Source organism: Dendropsophus ebraccatus, chromosome 10 (genome assembly GCF_027789765.1).
Source record: "Dendropsophus ebraccatus isolate aDenEbr1 chromosome 10, aDenEbr1.pat, whole genome shotgun sequence".
NCBI lineage: Eukaryota > Metazoa > Chordata > Amphibia > Anura > Hylidae > Dendropsophus > Dendropsophus ebraccatus.
Genome location: NC_091463.1, coordinates 1,325,613 through 1,353,270, shown reverse-complemented (window position 1 = coordinate 1,353,270; position 27,658 = coordinate 1,325,613). Strand labels below are relative to the sequence as shown.

The 27,658-nt window shown below is 49.4% G+C and overlaps 1 protein-coding gene across 4 annotated transcripts in view; it reads left to right on the top strand.

Annotated features, from left to right (window-relative positions):
- The window catches only part of CNTRL (centriolin), a 247,561-nt gene that overhangs the window by 77,162 nt on the left and 142,741 nt on the right, over positions 1-27,658 (top strand). For all 4 annotated transcript variants that reach the window (XM_069986606.1, XM_069986603.1, XM_069986604.1 and 1 more), the window contains exons 12-17: positions 11,959-12,112; positions 14,631-14,851; positions 20,673-20,837; positions 20,918-21,052; positions 22,348-22,493; positions 25,908-26,115. In XM_069986606.1, the coding sequence (XP_069842707.1) occupies positions 11,959-12,112; positions 14,631-14,851; positions 20,673-20,837; positions 20,918-21,052; positions 22,348-22,493; positions 25,908-26,115 (1,029 nt within the window). The remainder of the gene's footprint in view (positions 1-11,958; positions 12,113-14,630; positions 14,852-20,672; positions 20,838-20,917; positions 21,053-22,347; positions 22,494-25,907; positions 26,116-27,658) is intronic.

Genomic DNA, 27,658 nt, shown 5'->3' with positions numbered 1-27,658 from the left:
GGTGGTGTTACAGTGTACAGGACAGGTGTGTCTAGTGGTGGTGTTACAGTGTACAGGACAGGTGTGTCTAGTGGTGGTGTTACAGTGTACAGGACAGGTGTGTCTAGTGGTTGTGTTACAGTGTACAGGGCAGGTGTGTCTAGTGGTGGTGCTACAGTGTACAGGACAGGTGTGTCTAGTGGTGGTGGTGTTACAGTGTACAGGACAGGTGTGTCTAGTGGTGGTGTTACAGTGTACAGGACAGGTGTGTCTAGTGGTGGTGTTACAGTGTACAGGACAGGTGTGTCTAGTGGTGGTGTTACAGTGTACAGGACAGGTGTGTCTAGTGGTGGTGGTGTTACAGTGTATGGGGCAGGTGTGTCTAGTGGTGGTGTTACAGTGTACAGGACAGGTGTGTAGTGGGGGTGTTACAGTGTACAGGACAGGTGTGTCTAGTGGTGGTGTTACAGTGTACAGGACAGGTGTGTCTAGTGGTGGTGGTGTTACAGTGTACAGGGCAGGTGTCTAGTGGTGGTGTTACAGTGTACAGGACAGGTGTGTCTAGTGGTGGTGGTGTTACAGTGTACAGGGCAGGTGTGTCTAGTGGTGGTGTTACAGTGTACAGGACAGGTGTGCCTAGTGGTGGTGTTACTGTGTACAGGACAGGTGTGTCTAGTGGTGGTGGTGTTACAGTGTACAGGACAGGTGTGTCTAGTGGTGGTGGTGTTACAGAGTACAGGGCAGGTGTGTCTAGTGGTGGTGTTACAGTGTACAGGACAGGTGTGTCTAGTGGTGGTGTTGCAGTGTACAGCGCAGGTGTGTCTAGTGGTGGTGTTACAGTGTACAGGGCAGGTGTGTGTAGTGGTGGTGGTGTTACAGTGTACAGGACAGGTGTGTCTAGTGGTGGTGTTACTGTGTACAGGACAGGTGTGTCTAGTGGTGGTGTTACAGTGTACAGGACAGGTGTGTCTGGTGGTGGTGGTGTTACAGTGTACAGGACAGGTGTGTCTAGTGGTGGTGTTATAGTGTACAGGACAGGTGTGTCTAGTGGTGGTGTTACAGTGTACAGGACAGGTGTGTCTAGTGGTGGTGTTACAGTGTACAGGACAGGTGTGTCTAGTGGTGGTGTTACAGTGTACAGGACAGGTGTGTCTAGTGGTGGTGGTGTTACAGTGTATGGGGCAGGTGTGTCTAGTGGTGGTGTTACAGTGTACAGGACAGGTGTGTCTAGTGGTGGTGTTACTGTGTACAGGACAGGTGTGTCTAGTGGTGGTGGTGTTACAGTGTACAGGGCAGGTGTGTCTAGTGGTGGTGTTACAGTGTACAGGACAGGTGTGTCTAGTGGTGGTGTTACTGTGTACAGGACAGGTATGTAGTAGTGGTGGTGTTACAGTGTATGGGGCAGGTGTGTCTAGTGGTGGTGGTGTTACAGTGTACAGGACAGGTGTGTCTAGTGGTGGTGTTGCAGTGTACAGCGCAGGTGTGTCTAGTGGTGGTGTTACAGTGTACAGGACAGGTGTGTCTAGTGGTGGTGGTGTTACAGTGTACAGGGCAGGTGTGTGTAGTGGTGGTGGTGTTACAGTGTACAGGACAGGTGTGTCTAGTGGTGGTGTTACAGTGTACAGGACAGGTGTGTCTAGTGGTGGTGTTACAGTGTACAGGACAGGTGTGTCTAGTGGTGGTGTTACAGTGTACAGGACAGGTGTGTCTAGTGGTGGTGGTGTTACAGTGTATGGGGCAGGTGTGTCTAGTGGTGGTGTTACAGTGTACAGGGCAGGTGTGTCTAGTGGTGGTGTTACTGTGTACAGGACAGGTGTGTCTAGTGGTGGTGGTGTTACAGTGTACAGGGCAGGTGTGTCTAGTGGTGGTGGTGTTACAGTGTACAGGGCAGGTGTGTCTAGTGGTGGTGTTACAGTGTACAGGACAGGTGTGTCTAGTGGTGGTGTTACTGTGTACAGGACAGGTGTGTCTAGTGGTGGTGTTACAGTGTACAGGACAGGTGTGTCTAGTGGTGGTGTTACAGTGTACAGGACAGCTGTGTCTAGTGGTGGTGGTGTTACAGTGTACAGGGCAGGTGTGTCTAGTGGTGGTGGTGTTACAGTGTACAGGGCAGGTGTGTCTAGTGGTGGTGTTACAGTGTACAGGACAGGTGTGTCTAGTGGTGGTGGTGTTACAGTGTATGGGGCAGGTGTGTCTAGTGGTGGTGTTACTGTGTACAGGACAGGTGTGTCTAGTGGTGGTGTTACTGTGTACAGGACAGGTGTGTCTAGTGGTGGTGGTGTTACAGTGTACAGGACAGGTGTGTCTAGTGGTGGTGTTACTGTGTACAGGGCAGCTGTGTCTAGTGGTGTTACTGTGTACAGGACAGGTGTGTCTAGTGGTGGTGGTGTTACAGTGTACAGGGCAGGTGTGTCTAGTGTTGGTGGTGTTACAGTGTACAGGGCAGGTGTGTCTAGTGGTGGTGTTACAGTGTACAGGACAGGTGTGTCTAGTGGTGGTGTTACTGTGTACAGGACAGGTGTGTCTAGTGGTGGTGTTACAGTGTACAGGACAGGTGTGTCTAGTGGTGGTGTTACAGTGTACAGGACAGCTGTGTCTAGTGGTGGTGTTACAGTGTACAGGACAGGTGTGTCTAGTGGTGGTGTTACAGTGTACAGGACAGGTGTGTCTAGTGGTGGTGTTACAGTGTACAGGACAGGTGTGTCTAGTGGTGGTGTTACAATGTACAGGTGTGTCTAGTGGTGGTGCTACAGTGTACAGGACAGGTGTGTCTAGTGGTGGTGTTACAGTGTACAGGACAGGTGTGTCTAGTGGTGGTGTTACAGTGTACAGGACAGGTGTGTCTAGTGGTGGTGTTACAGTGTACAGGGCAGGTGTGTCTAGTGGTGGTGTTACAGTGTACAGGACAGGTGTGTCTAGTGGTGGTGTTACAGTGTACAGGGCAGGTGTGTCTAGTGGTGGTGTTACACTGTAATACTACCATGTAACAAGCTCTTTGTTACAGAACAGCAAGTTGTGCAGTGAAACACTGAACGGTCAGCCATGTGATGCCATGTCACCTGTAAAGGTCAGAGGGTGTTGAAGTTTATCCGGAAATGTCATCCCGGAATATAAAATAAATAAATATATATATATAATATATATTATATAATAAATATATAATGATACAGCTCTGGCAGTTCTCAGTTATTAGTCATAAGTCTCGCTATGTATGATGGGTCACACCTATCTATGATAACACTAATGGGATAACCCCTCACCCCTTCATGTGACTTGGTTAGGGACCTAGTTGATATGTTTATACAAACCTCGCTATGTATGATGGGTCACACCTCTCTATATGATAACACTAATGGGATAACCCCGTCATGTAATTTTTTCCCTTTAGCTGCTGCTTGAGCTGTTTTTTTTTTTTTTTTTTTTGAACAATATTTTATTGAAGTTATACATAAATACAAAGTGATAAGAACAATCATATAATAATAGATAAACTATGACAGGTCAGTAGACTTATATAAAATTACATAAATATAACAAATCATTAAAACAAACAAGAAATGTGAAAAGAAATGTGAAAAGAAATGGAGGAAAGCATTTGGTATATTGGTGACAGGGAAAGTCGTAAGGTCGTTCTGGAGCAAAGAAGGTCAAACGGTCCCGATGTTTCTGCAATGGCTATTGATTGAACTCGGTTGCTTGCTAATTTGAGAAGTTTATAGTATTGTACTTCTTCTTGGGGTAAGACATATTGTTCTCTCAGTCGATCCCAGGAAAGAAATATTCCTTTTTCAGAATCAAGTAAGTGACCCAAAGTAGTGATATTCCTCTCCTTCCATACTGTATGATCGGGGCTTCTAATTCCAGGTCGGAATAATGGCGAATTCCACAAGGGAAGATATTTAGAAAGTTTGAAGGGTAAATTGTATAGTTTCCTGACAGCTTTCCAAGTCGCTATTGTGTCTCTAAGAATGACATTTGCTCGAGCTGTTTTGTGTCATACAACGGTACCATCACCATACTTATTAGGTCATACCATGTAAAAGATGATCTGTTTTATTTCTCTATCGTTTCCTTTCATGATTGTTCTCGGAATAACATATTCTACTTGTTTTATAACAGTAAAGTTGGTACGATTGTAAGCTTTCATACCACTCTTTACTGTTGTCGTTGATTCACCTGAATGCTCTGGATTATTGCAATATTGTAATTACAATAAAATATTGTGAAAAAAAAATACATATATATATATTCCTATACATATACAGTGGTGCCTTGTAGTAGGAGGATAATCCGTTCTGGGACGGCGCTTGTAAACAAAATCCACTCTTATACCAAAGCAAATTTTCCCATAAGAAATCACTGATCTGCAGATAATGGGTTCCACACCTCAAGTATAATCATTACTATTCTGAATAACATAAAGAAGAGACGAAACAATGAGAAGCAGCTGGATATGTGATATATAAGTTACTGTACAGTATAGCAGCATGTGGTATATAATGTATAGTAACTGTATAACCCTGATAACACAGCAGCTGGATATGTGATATATAAGTTACTGTACAGTATAGCAGCATGTGGTGTATAATGTATAGTAACTGTATAACCCTGATAACACAGCAGCTGGATATGTGATATATAAGTTACTGTACAGTATAGCAGCATGTGGTGTATAATGTATAGTAACTGTATAACCCTGATAACACAGCAGCTGGATATGTGATATATAAGTTACTGTACAGTATAGCAGCATGTGGTGTATAATGTATAGTAACTGTATAACCCTGATAACACAGCAGCTGGATATGTGATATATAAGTTACTGTACTGTATAGCAATCAGCATGTGGTGTATAATGTATAGTAACTGTATAACCCTGATAACACAGCAGCTGGATATGTGATATATAAGTTACTGTACAGTATAGCAGCATGTGGTGTATAATGTATAGTAACTGTATAACCCTGATAACACAGCAGCTGGAGATGTGATATATAAGTTACTGTACAGTATAGCAGCATGTGGTGTATAATGTATAGTAACTGTATAACCCTGATAACACAGCAGCTGGATATGTGATATATAAGTTACTGTACAGTATAGCAGCATGTGGTATATAATGTATAGTAACTGTATAACCCTGATAACGCAGCAGCTGGATATGTGATATATAAGGTACTGTACAGTATAGCAGCATGTGGTGTATAATGTATAGTAACTGTATAACCCTGATAACACAGCAGCTGGATATGTGATATATAAGTTACTGTACAGTATAGCAGCATGTGGTATATAATGTATAGTAACTGTATAACCCTGATAACACAGCAGCTGGATATGTGATATATAAGTTACTGTACAGTATAGCAGTATGTGGTGTATAATGTATAGTAACTGTATAACCCTGATATCACAGCAGCAGCTGGATATGTGATATATAAGTTACTGTACAGTATAGCAGCATGTGGTGTATAATGTATAGTAACTGTATAACCCTGATAACACAGCAGCTGGATATGTGATATATAAGTTACTGTACAGTATAGCAGCATGTGGTGTATAATGTATAGTAACTGTATAACCCTGATAACACAGCAGCTGGATATGTGATATATAAGTTACTGTACAGTATAGCAGCATGTGGTATATAATGTATAGTAACTGTATAACCCTGATAACACAGCAGCTGGATATGTGATATATAAGTTACTGTACAGTATAGCAGCATGTGGTATATAATGTATAGTAACTGTATAACCCTGATAACACAGCAGCAGCTGGATATGTGATATATAAGGTACTGTACAGTATAGCAGCATGTGGTGTATAATGTATAGTAACTGTATAACCCTGATAACACAGCAGCAGCTGGATATGTGATATATAAGTTACTGTACAGTATAGCAATCAGCATGTGGTATATAATGTATAGTAACTGTATAACCCTGATAACACAGCAGCTGGATATGTGATATATAAGTTACTGTACAGTATAGCAGCATGTGGTATATAATGTATAGTAACTGTATAACCCTAATAACACTGCAGCTGGATATGTGATATATAAGTTACTGTACAGTATAGCAGCATGTGGTGTATAATGTATAGTAACTGTATAACCCTGATAACACAGCAGCTGGATATGTGATATATAAGTTACTGTACAGTATAGCAGCATGTGGTATATAATGTATAGTAACTGTATAACCCTGATAACACAGCAGCTGGATATGTGATATATAAGTTACTGTACAGTATAGCAGCATGTGGTGTATAATGTATAGTAACTGTATAACCCTGATAACACAGCAGCTGGATATGTGATATATAAGTTACTGTACAGTATAGCAGCATGTGGTATATAATGTATAGTAACTGTATAACCCTGATAACACAGCAGCTGGATATGTGATATATAAGTTACTGTACAGTATAGCAGCATGTGGTGTATAATGTATAGTAACTGTATAACCCTGATAACACAGCAGCTGGATATGTGATATATAAGTTACTGTACAGTATAGCAGCATGTGGTATATAATGTATAGTAACTGTATAACCCTGATAACACAGCAGCAGCTGGATATGTGATATATAAGTTACTGTACAGTATAGCAATCAGCATGTGGTATATAATGTATAGTAACTGTATAACCCTGATAACACAGCAGCTGGATATGTGATATATAAGTTACTGTACAGTATAGCAGCATGTGGTATATAATGTATAGTAACTGTATAACCCTGATAACACTGCAGCTGGATATGTGATATATAAGTTACTGTACAGTATAGCAGCATGTGGTGTATAATGTATAGTAACTGTATAACCCTGATAACACAGCAGCTGGATATGTAATATATAAGTTACTGTACAGTATAGCAGCATGTGGTATATAATGTATAGTAACTGTATAACCCTGATAACACAGCAGCTGGATATGTGATATATAAGTTACTGTACAGTATAGCAGCATGTGGTGTATAATGTATAGTAACTGTATAACCCTGATAACACAGCAGCTGGATATGTGATATATAAGTTACTGTACAGTATAGCAGCATGTGGTATATAATGTATAGTAACTGTATAACCCTGATAACACAGCAGCAGCTGGATATGTGATATATAAGTTACTGTACAGTATAGCAATCAGCATGTGGTATATAATGTATAGTAACTGTATAACCCTGATAACACAGCAGCTGGATATGTGATATATAAGTTACTGTACAGTATAGCAGCATGTGGTGTATAATGTATAGTAACTGTATAACCCTGATAACACAGCAGCAGCTGGATATGTGATATATAAGGTACTGTACAGTATAGCAGCATGTGGTGTATAATGTATAGTAACTGTATAACCCTGATAACACAGCAGCTGGATATGTGATATATAAGTTACTGTACAGTATAGCAGCATGTGGTGTATAATGTATAGTAACTGTATAACCCTGATAACACAGCAGCAGCTGGATATGTGATATATAAGGTACTGTACAGTATAGCAGCATGTGGTGTATAATGTATAGTAACTGTATAACCCTGATAACACAGCAGCTGGATATGTGATATATAAGTTACTGTACAGTATAGCAGCATGTGGTATATAATGTATAGTAACTGTATAACCCTGATAACACAGCAGCTGGATATGTGATATATAAGTTACTGTACAGTATAGCAGCATGTGGTGTATAATGTATAGTAACTGTATAACCCTGATAACACAGCAGCAGCTGGATATGTGATATATAAGTTACTGTACAGTATAGCAGCATGTGGTATATAATGTATAGTAACTGTATAACCCTGATAACACAGCAGCTGGATATGTGATATATAAGTTACTGTACAGTATAGCAGCATGTGGTATATAATGTATAGTAACTGTATAACCCTGATAACACAGCAGCTGGATATGTGATATATAAGTTACTGTACAGTATAGCAGCATGTGGTGTATAATGTATAGTAACTGTATAACCCTGATAACACTGCAGCAGCTGGATATGTGATATATAAGTTACTGTACAGTATAGCAGCATGTGGTGTATAATGTATAGTAACTGTATAACCCTGATAACACAGCAGCTGGATATGTGATATATAAGTTACTGTACAGTATAGCAGCATGTGGTGTATAATGTATAGTAACTGTATAACCCTGATAACACAGCAGCTGGATATGTGATATATAAGTTACTGTACAGTATAGCAGCATGTGGTATATAATGTATAGTAACTGTATAACCCTGATAACACAGAAGCAGTTTGTAGGTACAGGATGGAGCTGCAGATGCCCATAATGCAGTAGCGTAGTACAACTGGCTAGAATAGAGAAGCAGGGCTGCTGTCAGAGGGCTTTTTGGTCACATGACAGCAATGGGGAAGGGGCGTGTGTTCAGCATTGGCCAATCAGGAAGTGAGAGTCACAGAGCTGTGCAGGAGGACAGTGACAGAAACTTTATATACAGCTGAGTGTGAGTGCAGACACATTATAGAGGGGATGGGAAACACAAGGACAGACAGACTGCAGGGAGCATGAAGGAATGAGCAGGACAGATGTGGGCACAGTATAGCAGCGCTCTCTGTCTGGGGAGAGAGGGGTTACAGCTATGGAGAGATTACCTCCACAGTCCTGTCCCCTGATGTGAGCCTCAGCCTGAGGTGGATCTGCTATGATTTGGAAGGTGAGGGAGACTTCCTGGGTCAGAGTACAGGGCTGTAGACCCCGCTATGCAGACCATGCCTCTCTTTCCCACCCAGTACAGGGAGCTCTTACACCAAGTCACAATTTTGAAAAACTGTGAGTTCTTAAACCAAGTTACTCTTAAACCAAGGCACCAGTGTGTGTGTGTGTGTGTGTGTGTGTGTGTATGTATATAATATGTGTGTGATGGTACCGGTGTGTTCTCTGGCCTTGCAGCTACAACACCCAGGATATCTGTGATGAGAATTGTAGTCCTGTAGCAGATGCAGAGTGTCATACTGGGGGACACTGCTGTAGATGCTGCCCGGGGTCAGGGCATGCTGGGAGTTGTAGTTTGGGCACAGTTGAGGGGACCTTGTATAGTGGGGGTCACTCCTGATTTGCAGTAATGCTCAGTGTGCACCCAGCCTTACATCATCCTGTGTGCAAACAGTGTGTGTGATGATGGGCCCCGCTGGGATCTATTACTGGCCTGGGCTGGGCCCGCCCTCCTCATGTATCTGACTACAGGCAGGGGAACAATGCACTTCCTCAGGGAGAGGGGGGGGGTGCAGGGGTTCCGCCCTGTGGTTGGAGGGGATGGGGGGGGGGGCGCCTTCTGGTTGGCTGTAGCCACCGCTGCTTCCTGTGTTGTGATTTCAAACTCTACAGATGTGGAGTCGTTCCCTGCAGACCATTGCCAGCACTCCCCACATCTCACCCTGACATGAGGAAGTCTCTGGGTGCAATGCTCTGCAGGAGGAGGGAGGATCTGCAGTCCTGTAAGTCTACCTGCAGCTAATGTGTGAGAGACCCTCGCCCTCTCTGCTGCCGCCATATCTAATGCTCTGTCTACCCTGTGTAGGGGCTGGAGATGCTCTATCTGCCCTGTGTAGAGGCTGGAGATGCGGTATCTGCCCTGTGTAGAGGCTGGAGATGCTGTATCTGCCCTGTGTAGAGGCTGGAGATGCTGTATCTGCCCTGTGTAGAGGCTGGAGATGCGGTATCTGCCCTGTGTAGAGGCTGGAGATGCTGTATCTGCCCTGTGTAGAGGCTGGAGATGCTGTATCTGCCCTGTGTAGAGGCTGGAGATGCGGTATCTGCCCTGTGTAGAGGCTGGAGATGCTGTATCTGCCCTGTGTAGAGGCTGGAGATGCTGTATCTGCCCTGTGTAGAGGCTGGAGATGCTGTATCTTCCCTGTGTAGAGGCTGGAGATGCGGTATCTGCCCTGTGTAGGGGCTGGAGATGCTGTATCTGCCCTGTGTAGAGGCTGGAGATGCTGTATCTGCCCTGTGTAGGGGCTGGAGATGCTGTATCTGCCCTGTGTAGAGGCTGGAGATGCTGTATCTGCCCTGTGTAGGGGCTGGAGATGCTGTATCTGCCCTGTGTAGGGGCTGGAGATGCTGTATCTGCCCTGTGTAGAGGCTGTATCTGCCCTGTGTAGAGGCTGGAGATGCGGTATCTGCCCTGTGTAGAGGCTGGAGATGCTGTATCTGCCCTGTGTAGAGGCTGGAGATGCTGTATCTGCCCTGTGTAGAGGCTGGAGATGCTGTATCTGCCCTGTGTAGAGGCTGGAGATGCTGTATCTGCCCTGTGTAGGGGCTGGAGATGCTGTATCTGCCCTGTGTAGGGGCTGGAGATGCTGTATCTGCCCTGTGTAGGGGCTGGAGATGCTGTATCTGCCCTGTGTAGAGGCTGGAGATGCGGTATCTGCCCTGTGTAGAGGCTGGAGATGCGGTATCTGCCCTGTGTAGAGGCTGGAGATGCTGTATCTGCCCTGTGTAGGGGCTGGAGATGCTGTATCTGCCCTGTGTAGAGGCTGTATCTGCCCTGTGTAGAGGCTGGAGATGCGGTATCTGCCCTGTGTAGGGGCTGGAGATGCAGTATCTGCCCTGTGTAGAGGCTGGAGATGCTGTATCTGCCCTGTGTAGGGGCTGGAGATGCGGTATCTGCCCTGTGTAGGGGCTGGAGATGCTGTATCTGCCCTGTGTAGGGGCTGGAGATGCTGTATCTGCCCTGTGTAGAGGCTGGAGATGCTGTATCTGCCCTGTGTAGAGGCTTTATCTGCCCTGTGTAGAGGCTGGAGATGCTGTATCTGCCCTGTGTAGAGGCTGGAGATGCTGTATCTGCCCTGTGTAGAGGCTGGAGATGCTGTATCTGCCCTGTGTAGAGGCTGGAGATGCTGTATCTGCCCTGTGTAGAGGCTGGAGATGCTGTATCTGCCCTGTGTAGGGGCTGGAGATGCTGTATCTGCCCTGTGTAGAGGCTGTATCTGCCCTGTGTAGAGGCTGGAGATGCGGTATCTGCCCTGTGTAGAGGCTGGAGATGCTGTATCTGCCCTGTGTAGAGGCTTTATCTGCCCTGTGTAGAGGCTGGAGATGTGGTATCTGCCCTGTGTAGAGGCTGGAGATGCTGTATCTGCCCTGTGTAGAGGCTGGAGATGCTGTATCTGCCCTGTGTAGAGGCTGGAGATGCTGTATCTGCCCTGTGTAGGGGCTGGAGATGCTGTATCTGCCCTGTGTAGAGGCTGGAGATGCTGTATCTGCCCTGTGTAGAGGCTGGAGATGCTGTATCTGCCCTGTGTAGGGGCTGGAGATGCTGTATCTGCCCTGTGTAGAGGCTGGAGATGCTGTATCTGCCCTGTGTAGAGGCTGGAGATGCTGTATCTGCCCTGTGTAGAGGCTGGAGATGCTGTATCTGCCCTGTGTAGAGGCTGGAGATGCTGTATCTGCCCTGTGTAGAGGCTGGAGATGCTGTATCTGCCCTGTGTAGAGGCTGGAGATGCGGTATCTGCCCTGTGTAGAGGCTGGAGATGCTGTATCTGCCCTGTGTAGAGGCTGGAGATGCGGTATCTGCCCTGTGTAGAGCCTGTATCTGCCCTGTGTAGGGGCTGGAGATGCTGTATCTGCCCTGTGTAGAGGCTGGAGATGCGGTATCTGCCCTGTGTAGAGGCTGGAGATGCTGTATCTGCCCTGTGTAGAGGCTGGAGATGCGGTATCTGCCCTGTGTAGAGGCTGGAGATGCGGTATCTGCCCTGTGTAGGGGCTGGAGATGCTGTATCTGCCCTGTGTAGAGGCTGTATCTGCCCTGTGTAGAGGCTGGAGATGCTGTATCTGCCCTGTGTAGAGGCTGTATCTACCCTGTGTAGAGGCTGGAGATGCTGTATCTGCCCTGTGCAGAGCCTGTAGAGGCTGTATTGGGGTAGATGTTGTTAGTACGTCCTCATGTCTGCTTCCCTGGACGTCATAACCTGTATCTGAACATTCTTCCCTTCATGTGCAGTCCCATGTAAAGGCTCAGAAGGTCAGTAAGGAGCGGCAGCTGGAGATGATGGACCGGCAGTACAGGCAGCTGGAAGGACGGCTGGACGACATGTTGTCTCGTATCGCCAGAGAAACCGAGGAGATCAAGGACCTGGAACAGCAGCTCACAGAAGGTCAGTCCTCCAAGAACAGCGCAGTGACCTCATAGTGATGTCACCGCTACCAGTGATGGATAGGCTGTATTCTCAGTGATGTCACTGATCTCTAGTGATGGATAGGCTGTATTCTCAGTGATGTCACTGATCTCTAGTGATGGATAGGCTGTATTCTCAGTGATGTCACTGATCTCTAGTGATGGATAGGCTGTATTCTCAGTGATGTCACCGCTGATCTCTAGTGATGGATAGGCTGTATTCTCAGTGATGTCACTGCTGATCTCTAGTGATGGATAGGCTGTATTCTCAGTGATGTCACTGCTGATCTCTAGTGATAGGCTGTATTCTCAGTGATGTCACTGATCTCTAGTGATGGATAGGCTGTATTCCCAGTGATGTCACTGATCTCTAGTGATAGGCTGTATTCTCAGTGATGTCACTGCTGATCTCTAGTGATGGATAGGCTGTATTCTCAGTGATGTCACTGGTCTCTAGTGATGGATAGGCTGTATTCTCAGTGATGTCACTGATCTCTAGTGATGGATAGGCTGTATTCTCAGTGATGTCACTGATCTCTAGTGATGGATAGGCTGTATTCTCAGTGATGTCACTGATCTCTAGTGATGGATAGGCTGTATTCTCAGTGATGTCACTGCTGATCTCTAGTGATGGATAGGCTGTATTCTCAGTGATGTCACTGCTGATCTCTAGTGATAGGCTGTATTCTCAGTGATGTCACTGATCTCTAGTGATGGATAGGCTGTATTCTCAGTGATGTCACTGATCTCTAGTGATGGATAGGCTGTATTCTCAGTGATGTCACTGCTGATCTCTAGTGATGGATAGGCTGTATTCTCAGTGATGTCACTGGTCTCTAGTGATGGATAGGCTGTATTCTCAGTGATGTCACTGATCTCTAGTGATGGATAGGCTGTATTCTCAGTGATGTCACTGATCTCTAGTGATGGATAGGCTGTATTCTCAGTGATGTCACTGATCTCTAGTGATGGATAGGCTGTATTCTCAGTGATGTCACTGCTGATCTCTAGTGATGGATAGGCTGTATTCTCAGTGATGTCACTGCTGATCTCTAGTGATAGGCTGTATTCTCAGTGATGTCACTGATCTCTAGTGATGGATAGGCTGTATTCCCAGTGATGTCACTGATCTCTAGTGATAGGCTGTATTCTCAGTGATGTCACTGCTGATCTCTAGTGATGGATAGGCTGTATTCTCAGTGATGTCATTGCTGATCTCTAGTGATAGGCTGTATTCTCAGTGATGTCACTGATCTCTAGTGATGGATAGGCTGTATTCTCAGTGATGTCACTGATCTCTAGTGATGGATAGGCTGTATTCTCAGTGATGTCACTGATCTCTAGTGATGGATAGGCTGTATTCTCAGTGATGTCACTGATCTCTAGTGATGGATAGGCTGTATTCTCAGTGATGTCACTGCTGATCTCTAGTGATGGATAGGCTGTATTCTCAGTGATGTCATTGCTGATCTCTAGTGATAGGCTGTATTCTCAGTGATGTCACTGATCTCTAGTGATGGATAGGCTGTATTCTCAGTGAAGTCACCACTGATTTCTAGTGATGGATAGGCTGTATTCTCAGTGAAGTCACCACTGATTTCTAGTGATGGATAGGCTGTATTCTCAGTGAAGTCACCACTGATCTCTAGTGATGGATAGGCTGTATTCTCAGTGATGTCACTGATCTCTAGTGATGGATAGGCTGTATTCTCAGTGATGTCACTGATCTCTAGTGATGGATAGGCTGTATTCTCAGTGATGTCACTGATCTCTAGTGATGGATAGGCTGTATTCTCAGTGATGTCACTAATCTCTAGTGATGGATAGGCTGTATTCTCAGTGATGTCACTGCTGATCTCTAGTGATGGATAGGCTGTATTCTCAGTGATGTCATTGCTGATCTCTAGTGATAGGCTGTATTCTCAGTGATGTCACCGCTGATCTCTAGTGATGGATAGGCTGTATTCTCAGTGAAGTCACCGCTGATCTCTAGTAATGGATAGGCTGTATTCTCAGTGATGTCACTGATCTCTAGTGATGGATAGGCTGTATTCTTAGTGATGTCACTGCTGATCTCTAGTGATGGATAGGCTGTATTCTCAGTGATGTCACCGCTGATCTCTAGTGATGGATAGGCTGTATTCTCAGTGATGTCACTGCTGATCTCTAGTGATGGATAGGCTGTATTCTCAGTGATGTCACTGCTGATCTCTAGTGATGGATAGGCTGTATTCTTAGTGATGTCACTGCTGATCTCTAGTGATGGATAGGCTGTATTCTCAGTGATGTCACTGATCTCTAGTGATGGATAGGCTGTATTCTCAGTGATGTCACTGATCTCTAGTGATGGATAGGCTGTATTCTCAGTGATGTCACTGATCTCTAGTGATGGATAGGCTGTATTCTCAGTGATGTCACTGATCTCTAGTGATGGGTAGGCTGTTTTCTCAGTGATGTCACTGTTTTCATGTGTTCTCGTGCCGTCTTTTCCCGTACAGGTCAGATAGCTGCTAATGAAGCGCTGAAGAGAGACTTGGAGGGCATCATCTCTGGTCTGCAGGAATACCTCGAGAGTGTTAAGGGACAGGCGCGGCAGGCGCACGATGAGTGTCGGCAGCTTAAGGCGGAGCGTGAGGTTCTCCTTCAGAGGCTTGAAGAGCTGGAGGAAGAGACGGAGCGTCTGGAGGCTGCAGCACAGGAGGCTGATCACATGAGAAAGGTAGAGGTCCCCTGGAGTGCTGGGTGAGTCTCCGTACTGGGCTGCTCAGTGATGTCGCCTGGTCTGCTGTCTGACTAGTGCAGATGACTGATATATACGTCAGTGTTACGGGAGTGGTGCCATCTAATGTTTGGGGGGCACTACTGAGGGGAAGCAGCAGCAGCTTTCTAACTTGTTAAATAGTAGGGTTGCCCGGCAGAGAACACCGAGGGCAAGCGGAGGCCCACTGAGGGGTTTAGCTGCTTCTTTCCCTCTGTACATTGGGATAAGGCCGCTTCTTCCTCCCATACATTATAGGAGGAAGAAGCAACCTCATCCCAATGTGATCAGCTGCTTCTTCCTTCTGTATAATGTAATTAGCTGCTTCTCCCTCCCATGCAGTGGGATAAGACATCTTCTCTAAAAAGCAATTAAGCTGCTTCTTCCTCCTGTACATTGTAATGAGACTTCTTCTTCCTCCCATACATTTGGCTTAGGCTTCTACTTCCTCCTGTACATCGGGATAAGGCTTCCTCTGCCGTGTATTATTAGGCTGCTTCCCTACAGTTAGATGAGGCAGCTTCTTCTTCCTCCCGTACAGTGTGATTAGCTGCTTCTTCCTCCCGTACAGTCTGATTAGCACATTCTTCTTCCTCCTGTACAATGTGATTAGCTTCTTCTTCCTCCTGTACATTCTGATTAGCTTCTTCTTCCTCCGGTACATTCTGATTAGCTGCTTCTTCCTCCAGTACAGTGTGATTAGCTGCTTCTTCCTCCCATACAGTGTGAGGCTTCTTCCTCCCGTACAGTCTGATTAGTTTCTTCTTCCTCCTGTACAGTCTGATTAGCTGCTTCTTCCTCCAGTACAGTGTGGTTAGCTTCTTCTTCCTCCTGTACAGTCTGATTAGCTGCTTCTTCCTCCAGTACAGTGTGGTTAGCTTCTTCTTCCTTCCGTACAGTCTGATTAGCTTCTTCTTTCTCCTGTATAGTGTGAGTCTTCTTCCTCCTGTATAGTGTGAGGCTTCTTCCTTCTTTACAATGTGATTAGCTTCTTCTTCCTCCCGTACAGTGTGAGGCTTCTTCCTCCCGTACAGTGTGATTAGCTGCTTCTTCCTCCCGTACAGTCTGATAAGCTGCTTCTTCCTCCCATACAGTCTGATTAGCTGCTTCTTCCTCCCGTACAGTGTGATTAGCTGCTTCTTCCTCCCGTACAGTCTGATTAGCTTCTTCCTCCCGTACAGTGTGAGGCTTCTTCCTCCTGTACAGTGTGATTAGCTGCTTCTTCCTCCTGTACAGTGTAAGTCTTCTTCCTCCCGTACAGTCTGATTAGCTGCTTCTTCCTCCCGTACAGTGTGATTAGCTGCTTCTTCCTCCCGTACAGTCTGATTAGCTGCTTCTTCCTCCCATACAGTGTGAGTCTTCTTCCTCCCGTACAGTGTGGTTAGCTTCTTCTTCCTCCTGTACAGTGTGATTAGCTGCTTCTTCTTTCTCTTGTACAGTGCGATTAGCTGCTTCTTCCTCCTGTACAGTGTGGTTAGCTTCTTCTTCCTCCTGTACAGTGTGAGGCTTCTTCCTCCTGTACAGTGTGAGGCTTCTTCCTCCCGTACAGTCTGATTAGCTGCTTCTTCCTCCCGTACAGTGTGAGGCTTCTTCCTCCCGTACAGTGTGAGGCTTCTTCCTCCCGTACAGTCTGATTAGCTGCTTCTTCCTCCCGTACAGTGTGAGGCTTCGTCCTCCCGTACAGTCTGATTAGCTTCTTCTTCCTCCCGTACAGTCTGATTAGCTGTTTCTTCCTCCCGTACAGTGTGATTAGCTGCTTCTTCCTCCCGTACAGTGTGAGGCTTCTTCCTCCCGTACAGTGTGAGGCTTCTTCCTCCCGTACAGTCTGATTAGCTGCTTCTTCCTCCCGTACAGTGTGAGGCTTCTTTCTCCCGTACAGTGTGAGGCTTCTTTCTCCCGTACAGTGTGAGGCTTCTTCCTCCCGTACAGTGTGATTAGCTGCTTCTTCCTCCCGTACAGTGTGAGGCTTCTTCCTCCCGTACAGTGTGAGGCTTCTTCCTCCCGTACAGTGTGATTAGCTGCTTCTTCCTCCCGTACAGTGTGATTAGCTGCTTCTTCCTTCCGTACAGTGCGAGGCTTCTTCCTCCTGTACAGTGTGAGGCTTCTTCCTCCCGTACAGTGTGATTAGCTGCTTCTTCCTCCCGTACAGTGTGATTAGCTGCTTCTTCCTCCCGTACAGTGTGATTAGCTGCTTCTTCCTCCCGTACAGTGTGAGGCTTCTTCCTCCCGTACAGTGTGAGGCTTCTTCCTCCTGTACAGTGTGGTTAGCTTCTTCTTCCTCCCGTACAGTGTGAGGCTTCTTCCTCCCGTACAGTCTGATTAGCTGCTTCTTCCTCCCGTACAGTGTGAGGCTTCTTTCTCCCGTACAGTGTGAGGCTTCTTTCTCCCGTACAGTGTGAGGCTTCTTCCTCCCGTACAGTGTGATTAGCTGCTTCTTCCTCCCGTACAGTGTGAGGCTTCTTCCTCCCGTACAGTGTGAGGCTTCTTCCTCCTGTACAGTGTGAGGCTTCTTCCTCCTGTACAGTGTGAGGCTTCTTCCTCCTGTACAGTGTGAGGCTTCTTCCTCCCGTACAGTGTGAGGCTTCTTTCTCCCGTACAGTGTGATTAGCTGCTTCTTCCTCCCGTACAGTGTGAGGCTTCTTCCTCCCGTACAGTGTGAGGCTTCTTTCTCCCGTACAGTGTGATTAGCTGCTTCTTCCTTCCGTACAGTGTGAGGCTTCTTCCTCCCGTACAGTGTGAGGCTTCTTCCTCCCGTACAGTGTGATTAGCTGCTTCTTCCTCCCGTACAGTGTGATTAGCTGCTTCTTCCTTCCGTACAGTGCGAGGCTTCTTCCTCCTGTACAGTGTGAGGCTTCTTCCTCCCGTACAGTGTGATTAGCTGCTTCTTCCTCCCGTACAGTGTGATTAGCTGCTTCTTCCTCCCGTACAGTGTGATTAGCTGCTTCTTCCTCCCGTACAGTGTGAGGCTTCTTCCTCCCGTACAGTGTGAGGCTTCTTCCTCCCGTACAGTCTGATTAGCTGCTTCTTCCTCCCGTACAGTGTGAGGCTTCTTTCTCCCGTACAGTGTGAGGCTTCTTTCTCCCGTACAGTGTGAGGCTTCTTCCTCCCATACAGTGTGATTAGCTGCTTCTTCCTCCCGTACAGTGTGAGGCTTCTTCCTCCCGTACAGTGTGAGGCTTCTTCCTCCTGTACAGTGTGAGGCTTCTTCCTCCTGTACAGTGTGAGGCTTCTTCCTCCTGTACAGTGTGAGGCTTCTTCCTCCCGTACAGTGTGAGGCTTCTTTCTCCCGTACAGTGTGATTAGCTGCTTCTTCCTCCCGTACAGTGTGAGGCTTCTTCCTCCCGTACAGTGTGATTAGCTGCTTCTTCCTCCCGTACAGTGTGATTAGCTGCTTCTTCCTTCCGTACAGTGCGAGGCTTCTTCCTCCCGTACAGTGTGAGGCTTCTTCCTCCCGTACAGTGTGAGGCTTCTTCCTCCCGTACAGTGTGATTAGCTGCTTCTTCCTCCCGTACAGTGTGATTAGCTGCTTCTTCCTTCCGTACAGTGCGAGGCTTCTTCCTCCCGTACAGTGTGAGGCTTCTTCCTCCCGTACAGTGTGATTAGCTGCTTCTTCCTCCCGTACAGTGTGAGGCTTCTTCCTCCCGTACAGTGTGATTAGCTGCTTCTTCCTTCCGTACAGTGTGAGGCTTCTTCCTCCTGTACAGTGTGAGGCTTCTTCCTCCCGTACAGTGTGAGGCTTCTTCCTCCCGTACAGTGTGATTAGCTGCTTCTTCCTCCCGTACAGTGTGATTAGCTGCTTCTTCCTTCCGTACAGTGCGAGGCTTCTTCCTCCCATATATTGAGACCTCTTTTTACGTACATTGGGATGAGGCTTCTTCTTCCTCTCTAATACGCTGACAGCTAGCAGAGATGTGGGGATTGGTTAGAAACTGAAGCAAATCGTAGTAGACAGATACAGATGATCTGGGGAGGCGTTGTATCTAGAGATGAGCCATCCGAACCCAAATGTTCGGCATGTGATAAGCGGTGGCTGCTGAAGTTGGATAAAGCCCTAAGCCTATGTGGAAATCATGGATGTAGTCATTGGCTGTATGTATCCATGTTTTCCAGACAACCTTAGGGCTTTATCCAAGTTCAGCAGCCGCCGCTAATCACATGCCGAACATTTGGGTTCGGATGGACTCCAGCTGCTCCAGGGTCGCTCATCTCTACTTGTATCCTGTGTGCTGTGATCTTGCATTGTCTTCTGTACACTGCTGTCACCAGGCTTCTTCTTCCATATATTATGAGGCTGATTCTTCTTCTGTATGTTGTGCTGAGGCATCTTATTCCTCCCGTACATTGGCGTGAGGCTGCTTCTATCTCCCGTACATTGGCGTGAGGCTGCTTCATCCTCCCGTATGTTGGCATGCGGCCTCTTCATTCTCCCGTATGTTGGCACGCGGCCTCTTCATCCTCCCGTACATTGGCGTGAGGCTGCTTCTATCTCCCGTACTTTGGCATTAGGCTGCTTCATCCTCCCGTATGTTGGCACGCGGCCTCTTCATCCTCCCGTATGTTGGCACGCGGCCTCTTCATCCTCCCGTATGTTGGCACGCGGCCTCTTCATTCTCCCGTATGTTGGCACGCGGCCTCTTCATCCTCCCGTATGTTGGCACGCGGCCTCTTCATCCTCCCGTATGTTGGCACACGGCCTCTTCATCCTCCCGTATGTTGGCACACGGCCTCTTCATCCTCCCGTATGTTGGCACACGGCCTCTTCATTCTCCCGTATGTTGGCACGCGGCCTCTTCATCCTCCCGTATGTTGGCACGCGGCCTCTTCATCCTCCCGTATGTTGGCACGCGGCCTCTTCATCCTCCCGTATGTTGGCACACGGCCTCTTCATCCTCCCGTATGTTGGCACGCGGCCTCTTCATCCTCCCGTATGTTGGCACGCGGCCTCTTCATCCTCCCGTATGTTGGCACGCGGCCTCTTCATCCTCCCGTATGTTGGCACGCGGCCTCTTCATCCTCCCGTATGTTGGCACACGGCCTCTTCATCCTCCTGTATGTTGGCACGCGGCCTCTTCATCCTCCCGTATGTTGGCACGCGGCCTCTTCATTCTCCCGTATGTTGGCACGCGGCCTCTTCATCCTCCCGTATGTTGGCACGCGGCCTCTTCATCCTCCCGTATGTTGGCACGCGGCCTCTTCATCCTCCCGTATGTTGGCACGCGGCCTCTTCATCCTCCCGTATGTTGGCACGCGGCCTCTTCATCCTCCCGTATGTTGGCACGCGGCCTCTTCATCCTCCCGTATGTTGGCACGCGGCCTCTTCATCCTCCCGTATGTTGGCACGCGGCCTCTTCATCCTCCCATATGTTGGCACGCGGCCTCTTCATCCTCCCGTATGTTGGCACGCGGCCTCTTCATCCTCCCGTATGTTGGCACGCGGCCTCTTCATCCTCCCGTATGTTGGCACACGGCCTCTTCATCCTCCCGTATGTTGGCACGCGGCCTCTTCATCCTCCCGTATGTTGGCACGCGGCCTCTTCATCCTCCCGTATGTTGGCACACGGCCTCTTCATCCTCCCGTATGTTGGCACGCGGCCTCTTCATCCTCCCGTATGTTGGCACACGGCCTCTTCATCCTCCTGTATGTTGGCACACGGCCTCTTCATCCTCCCGTATGTTGGCACACGGCCTCTTCATCCTCCCGTACAATTTTACTGCAACAATGTAATTTATTCATGGTAATGACCCGATGGGCGATGGTCTGATGTTTGATGTTTTGTTGCAGGAGATTGAAGAATTGGAGCGCAGTCTGCAGCAGCAGCAGGAGGTTGCGGAGGAGCTGAGACAGGCGCAGGGAGACCTCAGCGCATATGAGGCAGAGCTGGAGGCCAGAGAATCTGAGATCACACAGCTGAGGCAGGAGCTGGAGCAGCGGAAGAAGCAGCAGCAGGTAAGCAGCAGGAGAGATGGCCGAGAGGCGGCCCTGTTACTACAGTGAGGGAGAGTCACAGCTGTGTCTTACTACTACAGGCCGAGAATTCTGCATGGAAAGCCGAGCGCCAGATAGACCGCCACGCCCTGGAGAGTGCACTCACCAAAGCTGCCATGTTACAGGAGCGAGACAGAGACAGCAAGAAGCTGACACTCCAGGTCCAGCAGCTGCAGGTAAAGCTCCAGGGGAATCTATCTACACAGTCACCCCACCAGCAGAATGGAGAGTGCAGCTCTGGGGTATAATACAGGAAATGTTATATATGTACACAGTGACCCCACCAGCAGAATGGGGAGTGCAGCTCTGGGGTATAATACAGGATCAGTAATGTATGTACACAGTGACCCCACCAGCAGAATGGAGAGTGCAGCTCTGGGGTATAATACAGGAAATGTTATATATGTACACAGTGACCCCACCAGCAGTATAGTGAGTGCAGCTCTGGGGTATAATACAGGATCAGTAATGTATGTACACAGTGACCCCACCAGCAGAATAGTGAGTGCTGCTCTGGGGTATAATACAGGATCAGTAATGTATGTACACAGTGACCCCACCAGCAGAATAGTGAGTGCTGCTCTGGAGTATAATACAGGATCAGTAATGTATGTACACAGTGACCCCACCAGCAGAATAGTGAGTGCAGCTCTGGGGTATAATACCGGATCAGTAATGTATGTACACAGTGACCTCACCAGCAGAATAGGGAGTGCAGCTCTGGGGTATAATACAGGATCCGTAATGTATGTACACAGTGACCCCACCAGCAGAATAGTGAGTGCAGCTCTGGGGTATAATACAGGAAATGTTATATATGTACACAGTGACCCCACCAGCAGTATAGTGAGTGCAGCTCTGGGGTATAATACAGGATCAGTAATGTAATATATGTACACAGTGACCCCACCAGCAGAATAGTGAGTGCTGCTCTGGAGTATAATACAGGATCAGTAATGTATGTACACAGTGACCCCACCAGCAGAATAGTGAGTGCTGCTCTGGAGTATAATACAGGATGTAACTCAGGCTCAGTAATGTAATGTATGTACACAGTGACCCCACCAGCAGTATAGTGAGTGCAGCTCTGGGGTATAATACAGGATCAGTAATGTAATATATGTACACAGTGACCCCACCAGCAGAATAGTGAGTGCTGCTCTGGAGTATAATACAGGATCAGTAATGTATGTACACAGTGACCCCACCAGCAGAATAGTGAGTGCTGCTCTGGAGTATAATACAGGATCAGTAATGTATGTACACAGTGACCCCACCAGCAGAATAGTGAGTGCTGCTCTGGAGTATAATACAGGATCAGTAATGTATGTACACAGTGACCCCACCAGCAGAATAGTGAGTGCTGCTCTGGAGTATAATGCAGGCTGTGGTGGGGAGAGCTCTGCTCTCGGACCCATCTCCATCTTACAGTCTGTATTCTGCACACTGTATCTTCTCTTGTTATTCCTAGAAAGAAAATGATTCCCTAAAGCTGGAGGTGGAGAATCTGGGCTGTCGGCTGAGTGATGCTGCAGCCACCCTGGTGCCCCCCGAGCAGATCACCGCCCGAGTGTCCGAGCTCCGGAGGAAGCTGCACACAGGAGTGGGAGACATCCGGTGCGTCACCGCCTCACACAGTCCTATGCCTCGCCATACAGATCATAGTGTGCACAGCGCCAGCAGGAGCTAGAGATGCAGCAGTGTGGAGTGTCAGGAGGAGGAGTGGAGCTGTAGATGTAGCAGTGTGGAGGGTGAGGGGAGTAGTGGAGCTGTAGATGCAGCACTGTGGAGGGTGAGGGGAGTAGTGGAGCTGTAGATGTAGCAGTGTGGAGGGTGATGAGGGGAGTAGTGGAGCTGTAGATGTAGCAGTGTGGAGGGTGATGAGGGGAGTAGTGGAGCTGTAGATGTAGCAGTGTGGAGGGTGAGGGGAGTAGTGGAGCTGTAGATGTATCAGTGTGGAGGGTGATGACGGGAGTAGTGGAGCTGTAGATGTAGCAGTGTGGAGGGTGACGGGAGTAGTGGAGCTGTAGATGCAGCACTGTGGAGGGTGAGGGGAGTAGTGGAGCTGTAGATGTATCAGTGTGGAGGGTGATGACGGGAGTAGTGGAGCTGTAGATGTAGCAGTGTGGAGGGTGATGAGGGGAGTAGTGGAGCTGTAGATGTAGCAGTGTGGAGGGTGATGAGGGGAGTAGTGGAGCTGTAGATGTAGCAGTGTGGAGGGTGAGGGGAGTAGTGGAGCTGTAGATGTATCAGTGTGGAGGGTGATGACGGGAGTAGTGGAGCTGTAGATGTAGCAGTGTGGAGGGTGAGGGGAGTAGTGGAGCTGTAGATGTAGCAGTGTGGAGGGTGAGGGGAGTAGTGGAGCTGTAGATGTATCAGTGTGGAGGGTGATGACGGGAGTAGTGGAGCTGTAGATGTAGCAGTGTGGAGGGTGAGGGGAGTAGTGGAGCTGTAGATGTAGCAGTGTGGAGTGAGGAGAGTAGTGGAGCTGTAGATGTATCAGTGTGGAGGGTGAGGGGAGTAGTGGAGCTGTAGATGTATCAGTGTGGAGGGTGAGGGGAGTAGTGGAGCTGTAGATGTAGCAGGGTGAGGGGAGTAGTGGAGCTGTAGATGTAGCAGGGTGAGGGGAGTAGTGGAGCTGTAGATGTAGCAGGGTGAGGGGAGTAGTGGAGCTGTAGATGTAGCAGTGTGGAGGGTGATGAGGGGGAGTAGTGGAGCTGTAGATGTAGCAGGGTGAGGGGAGTAGTGGAGCTGTAGATGTAGCAGTGTGGAGGGTGATGAGGGGAGTAGTGGAGCTGTAGATGTAGCAGTGTGGAGGGTGATGAGGAGAGTAGTGGAGCTGTAGATGTAGCAGTGTGGAGGGTGAGGGGAGTAGTGGAGCTGTAGATGTATCAGTGTGGAGGGTGATGACGGGAGTAGTGGAGCTGTAGATGTAGCAGTGTGGAGGGTGAGGAGAGTAGTGGAGCTGTAGATGCAGCACTGTGGAGGGTGAGGGGAGTAGTGGAGCTGTAGATGTATCAGTGTGGAGGGTGATGACGGGAGTAGTGGAGCTGTAGATGTATCAGTGTGGAGGGTGATGAGGGGAGTAGTGGAGCTGTAGATGTAGCAGTGTGGAGGGTGAGGGGAGTAGTGGAGCTGTAGATGTATCAGTGTGGAGGGTGATGACGGGAGTAGTGGAGCTGTAGATGTAGCAGTGTGGAGGGTGATGAGGGGGAGTAGTGGAGCTGTAGATGTAGCAGTGTGGAGTGAGGAGAGTAGTGGAGCTGTAGATGTATCAGTGTGGAGGGTGAGGGGAGTAGTGGAGCTGTAGATGTATCAGTGTGGAGGGTGAGGGGAGTAGTGGAGCTGTAGATGTAGCAGTGTGGAGGGTGAGGGGAGTAGTGGAGCTGTAGATGTATCAGTGTGGAGGGTGAGGGGAGTAGTGGAGCTGTAGATGTATCAGTGTGGAGGGTGAGGGGAGTAGTGGAGCTGTAGATGTATCAGTGTGGAGGGTGATGACGGGAGTAGTGGAGCTGTAGATGTAGCAGTGTGGAGGGTGAGGGGAGTAGTGGAGCTGTAGATGTAGGAGGGTGAGGGGAGTAGTGGAGCTGTAGATGTATCAGTGTGGAGGGTGATGACGGGAGTAGTGGAGCTGTAGATGTAGCAGTGTGGAGGGTGAGGAGAGTAGTGGAGCTGTAGATGTATCAGTGTGGAGGGTGATGAGGGGAGTAGTGGAGCTGTAGATGTAGCAGTGTGGAGGGTGAGGAGAGTAGTGGAGCTGTAGATGTAGCAGTGTGGAGGGTGAGGGGAGTAGTGGAGCTGTAGATGTAGCAGTGTGGAGGGTGATGAGGCGAGTAGTGGAGCTGTAGATGTAGCAGTGTGGAGGGTGAGGAGAGTAGTGGAGCTGTAGATGTATCAGTGTGGAGGGTGATGAGGGGAGTAGTGGAGCTGTAGATGTAGCAGTGTGGAGGGTGATGAGGGGAGTAGTGGAGCTGTAGATGTAGCAGTGTGGAGGGTGAGGAGAGTAGTGGAGCTGTAGATGTAGCAGTGTGGAGGGTGAGGGGAGTAGTGGAGCTGTAGATGCAGCAGTGTGGAGGGTGATGAGGGGAGTAGTGGAGCTGTAGATGTAGCAGTGTGGAGGGTGATGAGGGGAGTAGTGGAGCTGTAGATGCAGCAGTGTGGAGGGTGATGAGGGGAGTAGTGGAGCTGTAGATGTAGCAGTGTGGAGGGTGATGAGGGGAGTAGTGGAGCTGTAGATGCAGCAGTGTGGAGGGTGATGAGGGGAGTAGTGGAGCTGTAGATGTAGCAGTGTGGAGGGTGAGGGGAGTAGTGAAGCTGTAGATGTAGCAGTGTGGAGTGTGAGGAGAGTAGTGGAGCTGTAGATGTAGCAGTGTGGAGGGTGAGGGGAGTAGTGGAGCTGTAGATGTAGCAGTGTGGAGGGTGAGGAGGAGAGTAGTAGCAGTCTAGATGTAGCAGTGTGGAGTGAGGAGAGTAGTGGAGCTGTAGATGTATCAGTGTGGAGGGTGAGGGGAGTAGTGGAGATGTAGATGTAGCAGTGTGGAGTGTGAGGGGAGTAGTGGAGCTGTAGATGTAGCAGTGTGGAGTGTGAGGGGAGTAGTGGAGCTGTAGATGTAGCAGTGTGGAGGGAGATGAGGGGAGTAGTGGAGCTGTAGATGTAGCAGTGTGGAGGGTGAGGAGGAGAGTAGTAGCAGTCTAGATGTAGCAGTGTGGAGTGAGGAGAGTAGTGGAGCTGTAGATGTAGCAGTGTGGAGGGTGATGAGGGGAGTAGTGGAGCTGTAGATGTAGCAGTGTGGAGGGTGATGAGGGGAGTAGTGGAGCTGTAGATGTAGCAGTGTGGAGGGTGATGAGGAGAGTAGTGGAGCTGTAGATGTAGCAGTGTGGAGGGTGAGGAGAGTAGTGGAGCTGTAGATGTAGCAGTGTGGAGGGTGATGAGGGGGAGTAGTGGAGCTGTAGATGTAGCAGTGTGGAGGGTGAGGAGGAGAGTAGTAGCAGTCTAGATGTAGCAGTGCTGAGCTTTGCTCTCCTCTTTAGGTGCTCGGGCCCCTCTGATGTGCTGGGACAGAATCTTTCCGACCTCCAGCAGCAGATCAGTCAGATCCTGGCCAAGTCAGAGGAGGAGAAGAGATTGGCTGAGGAGCGGGAGCGGAGGCTGGAGGAGGAGGTGGCCGCCCTGCAGGAGCGGGCCCGGGAGGCTCCGGACGATTATAAGAAAGCCTGTGATAAGGCAGCCGACGCTCGGGTGAGGCGTGGACTATTACCCACAATCCCTTCTTACTGACTTCATGTGTTTAAGATTGTTAAAGGTGTCATTTAGAAAAACATGGCCGCTTTCTTCCAGTAACAGCACCCCTAGTCTCCAGTTTGTTTGCAGGTTTTACATAGAAAATTAGAAGATTGTTGGCAGATAAACCCCCCGCTCCATCTCGTCTCGCCCCGCCTGCCCCCCCTCGCTCGCTCCATCTCGCCTGCCCCCCCTCGCTCGCTCCATCTCGCCTGCCCCCCCTCGCTCGCTCCATCTCGCCTGCCCCCCCTCGCTCGCTCCATCTCGCCTGCCCCCCCCTCGCTCGCTCCATCTCGCCTGCCCCCCCCTCGCTCGCTCCATCTCGCCTGCCCCCCCTCGCTCGCTCCATCTCGCCTGCCCCCCCCTCGCTCGCTCCATCTCGCCTGCCCCCCCTCGCTCGCTTCATCTCGCCTGCCCCCCCTCGCTCGCTCCATCTCGCCTGCCCCCCCTCGCTCGCTCCATCTCGCCTGCCCCCCCCCCTCGCTCGCTCCATCTCGCCTGCCCCCCCTCGCTCGCTCCATCTCGCCTGCCCCCCTCACTCGCTCCATCTCGCCTGCCCCCCCTTCGCTCGCTCCATCTCGCCTGCCCCCCCCTCGCTCGCTCCATCTCGCCTGCCCCCCCTCGCTCGCTCCATCTCGCCTGCCCCCCCTCGCTCTCTCCATCTCGCCTGCCCCCCCTCGCTCGCTCCATCTCGCCTGCCCCCCCTCGCTCGCTCCATCTCGCCTGCCCCCCCTCGCTCGCTCCATCTCGCCTGCCCCCCCTCGCTCGCTCCATCTCGCCTGCCCCCCTCGCTCGCTCCATCTCGCCTGCCCCCCCTCGCTCGCTCCATCTCGCCTGCCCCCCTCGCTCGCTCCATCTCGCCTGCCCCCCTCACTCGCTCCATCTCGCCTGCCCCCCCCTCGCTCGCTCCATCTCGCCTGCCCCCCTCGCTCGCTCCATCTCGCCTGCCCCCCCCTCGCTCGCTCCATCTCGCCTGCCCCCCCTCGCTCGCTTCATCTCGCCTGCCCCCCCTCGCTCGCTCCATCTCGCCTGCCCCCCCTCGCTCGCTCCATCTCGCCTGCCCCCCCTCGCTCGCTCCATCTCGCCTGCCCCCCCCTCGCTCGCTCCATCTCGCCTGCCCCCCCCCTCGCTCGCTCCATCTCGCCTGCCCCCCCCTCGCTCGCTCCATCTCGCCTGCCCCCCTCACTCGCTCCATCTCGCCTGCCCCCCTCACTCGCTCCATCTCGCCTGCCCCCCCTCGCTCGCTCCATCTCGCCTGCCCCCCCCTCGCTCGCTCCATCTCGCCTGCCCCCCCCTCGCTCGCTCCATCTCGCCTGCCTGTTATTTTAGATTTACCAACCACATCTGCTGGAAGTTTCCTCCAAGCATCTACTACTCTTTCAGTAAAGTAATATTGCCTCATGTTTCTTCTGATCTGATCCTACTAACTTCTCTCTTCTTCCCTCTGTAACATATATATAGGTTTCCATCTTGTCCCCTCCTTTCCCTTCTTCCTCCTGTA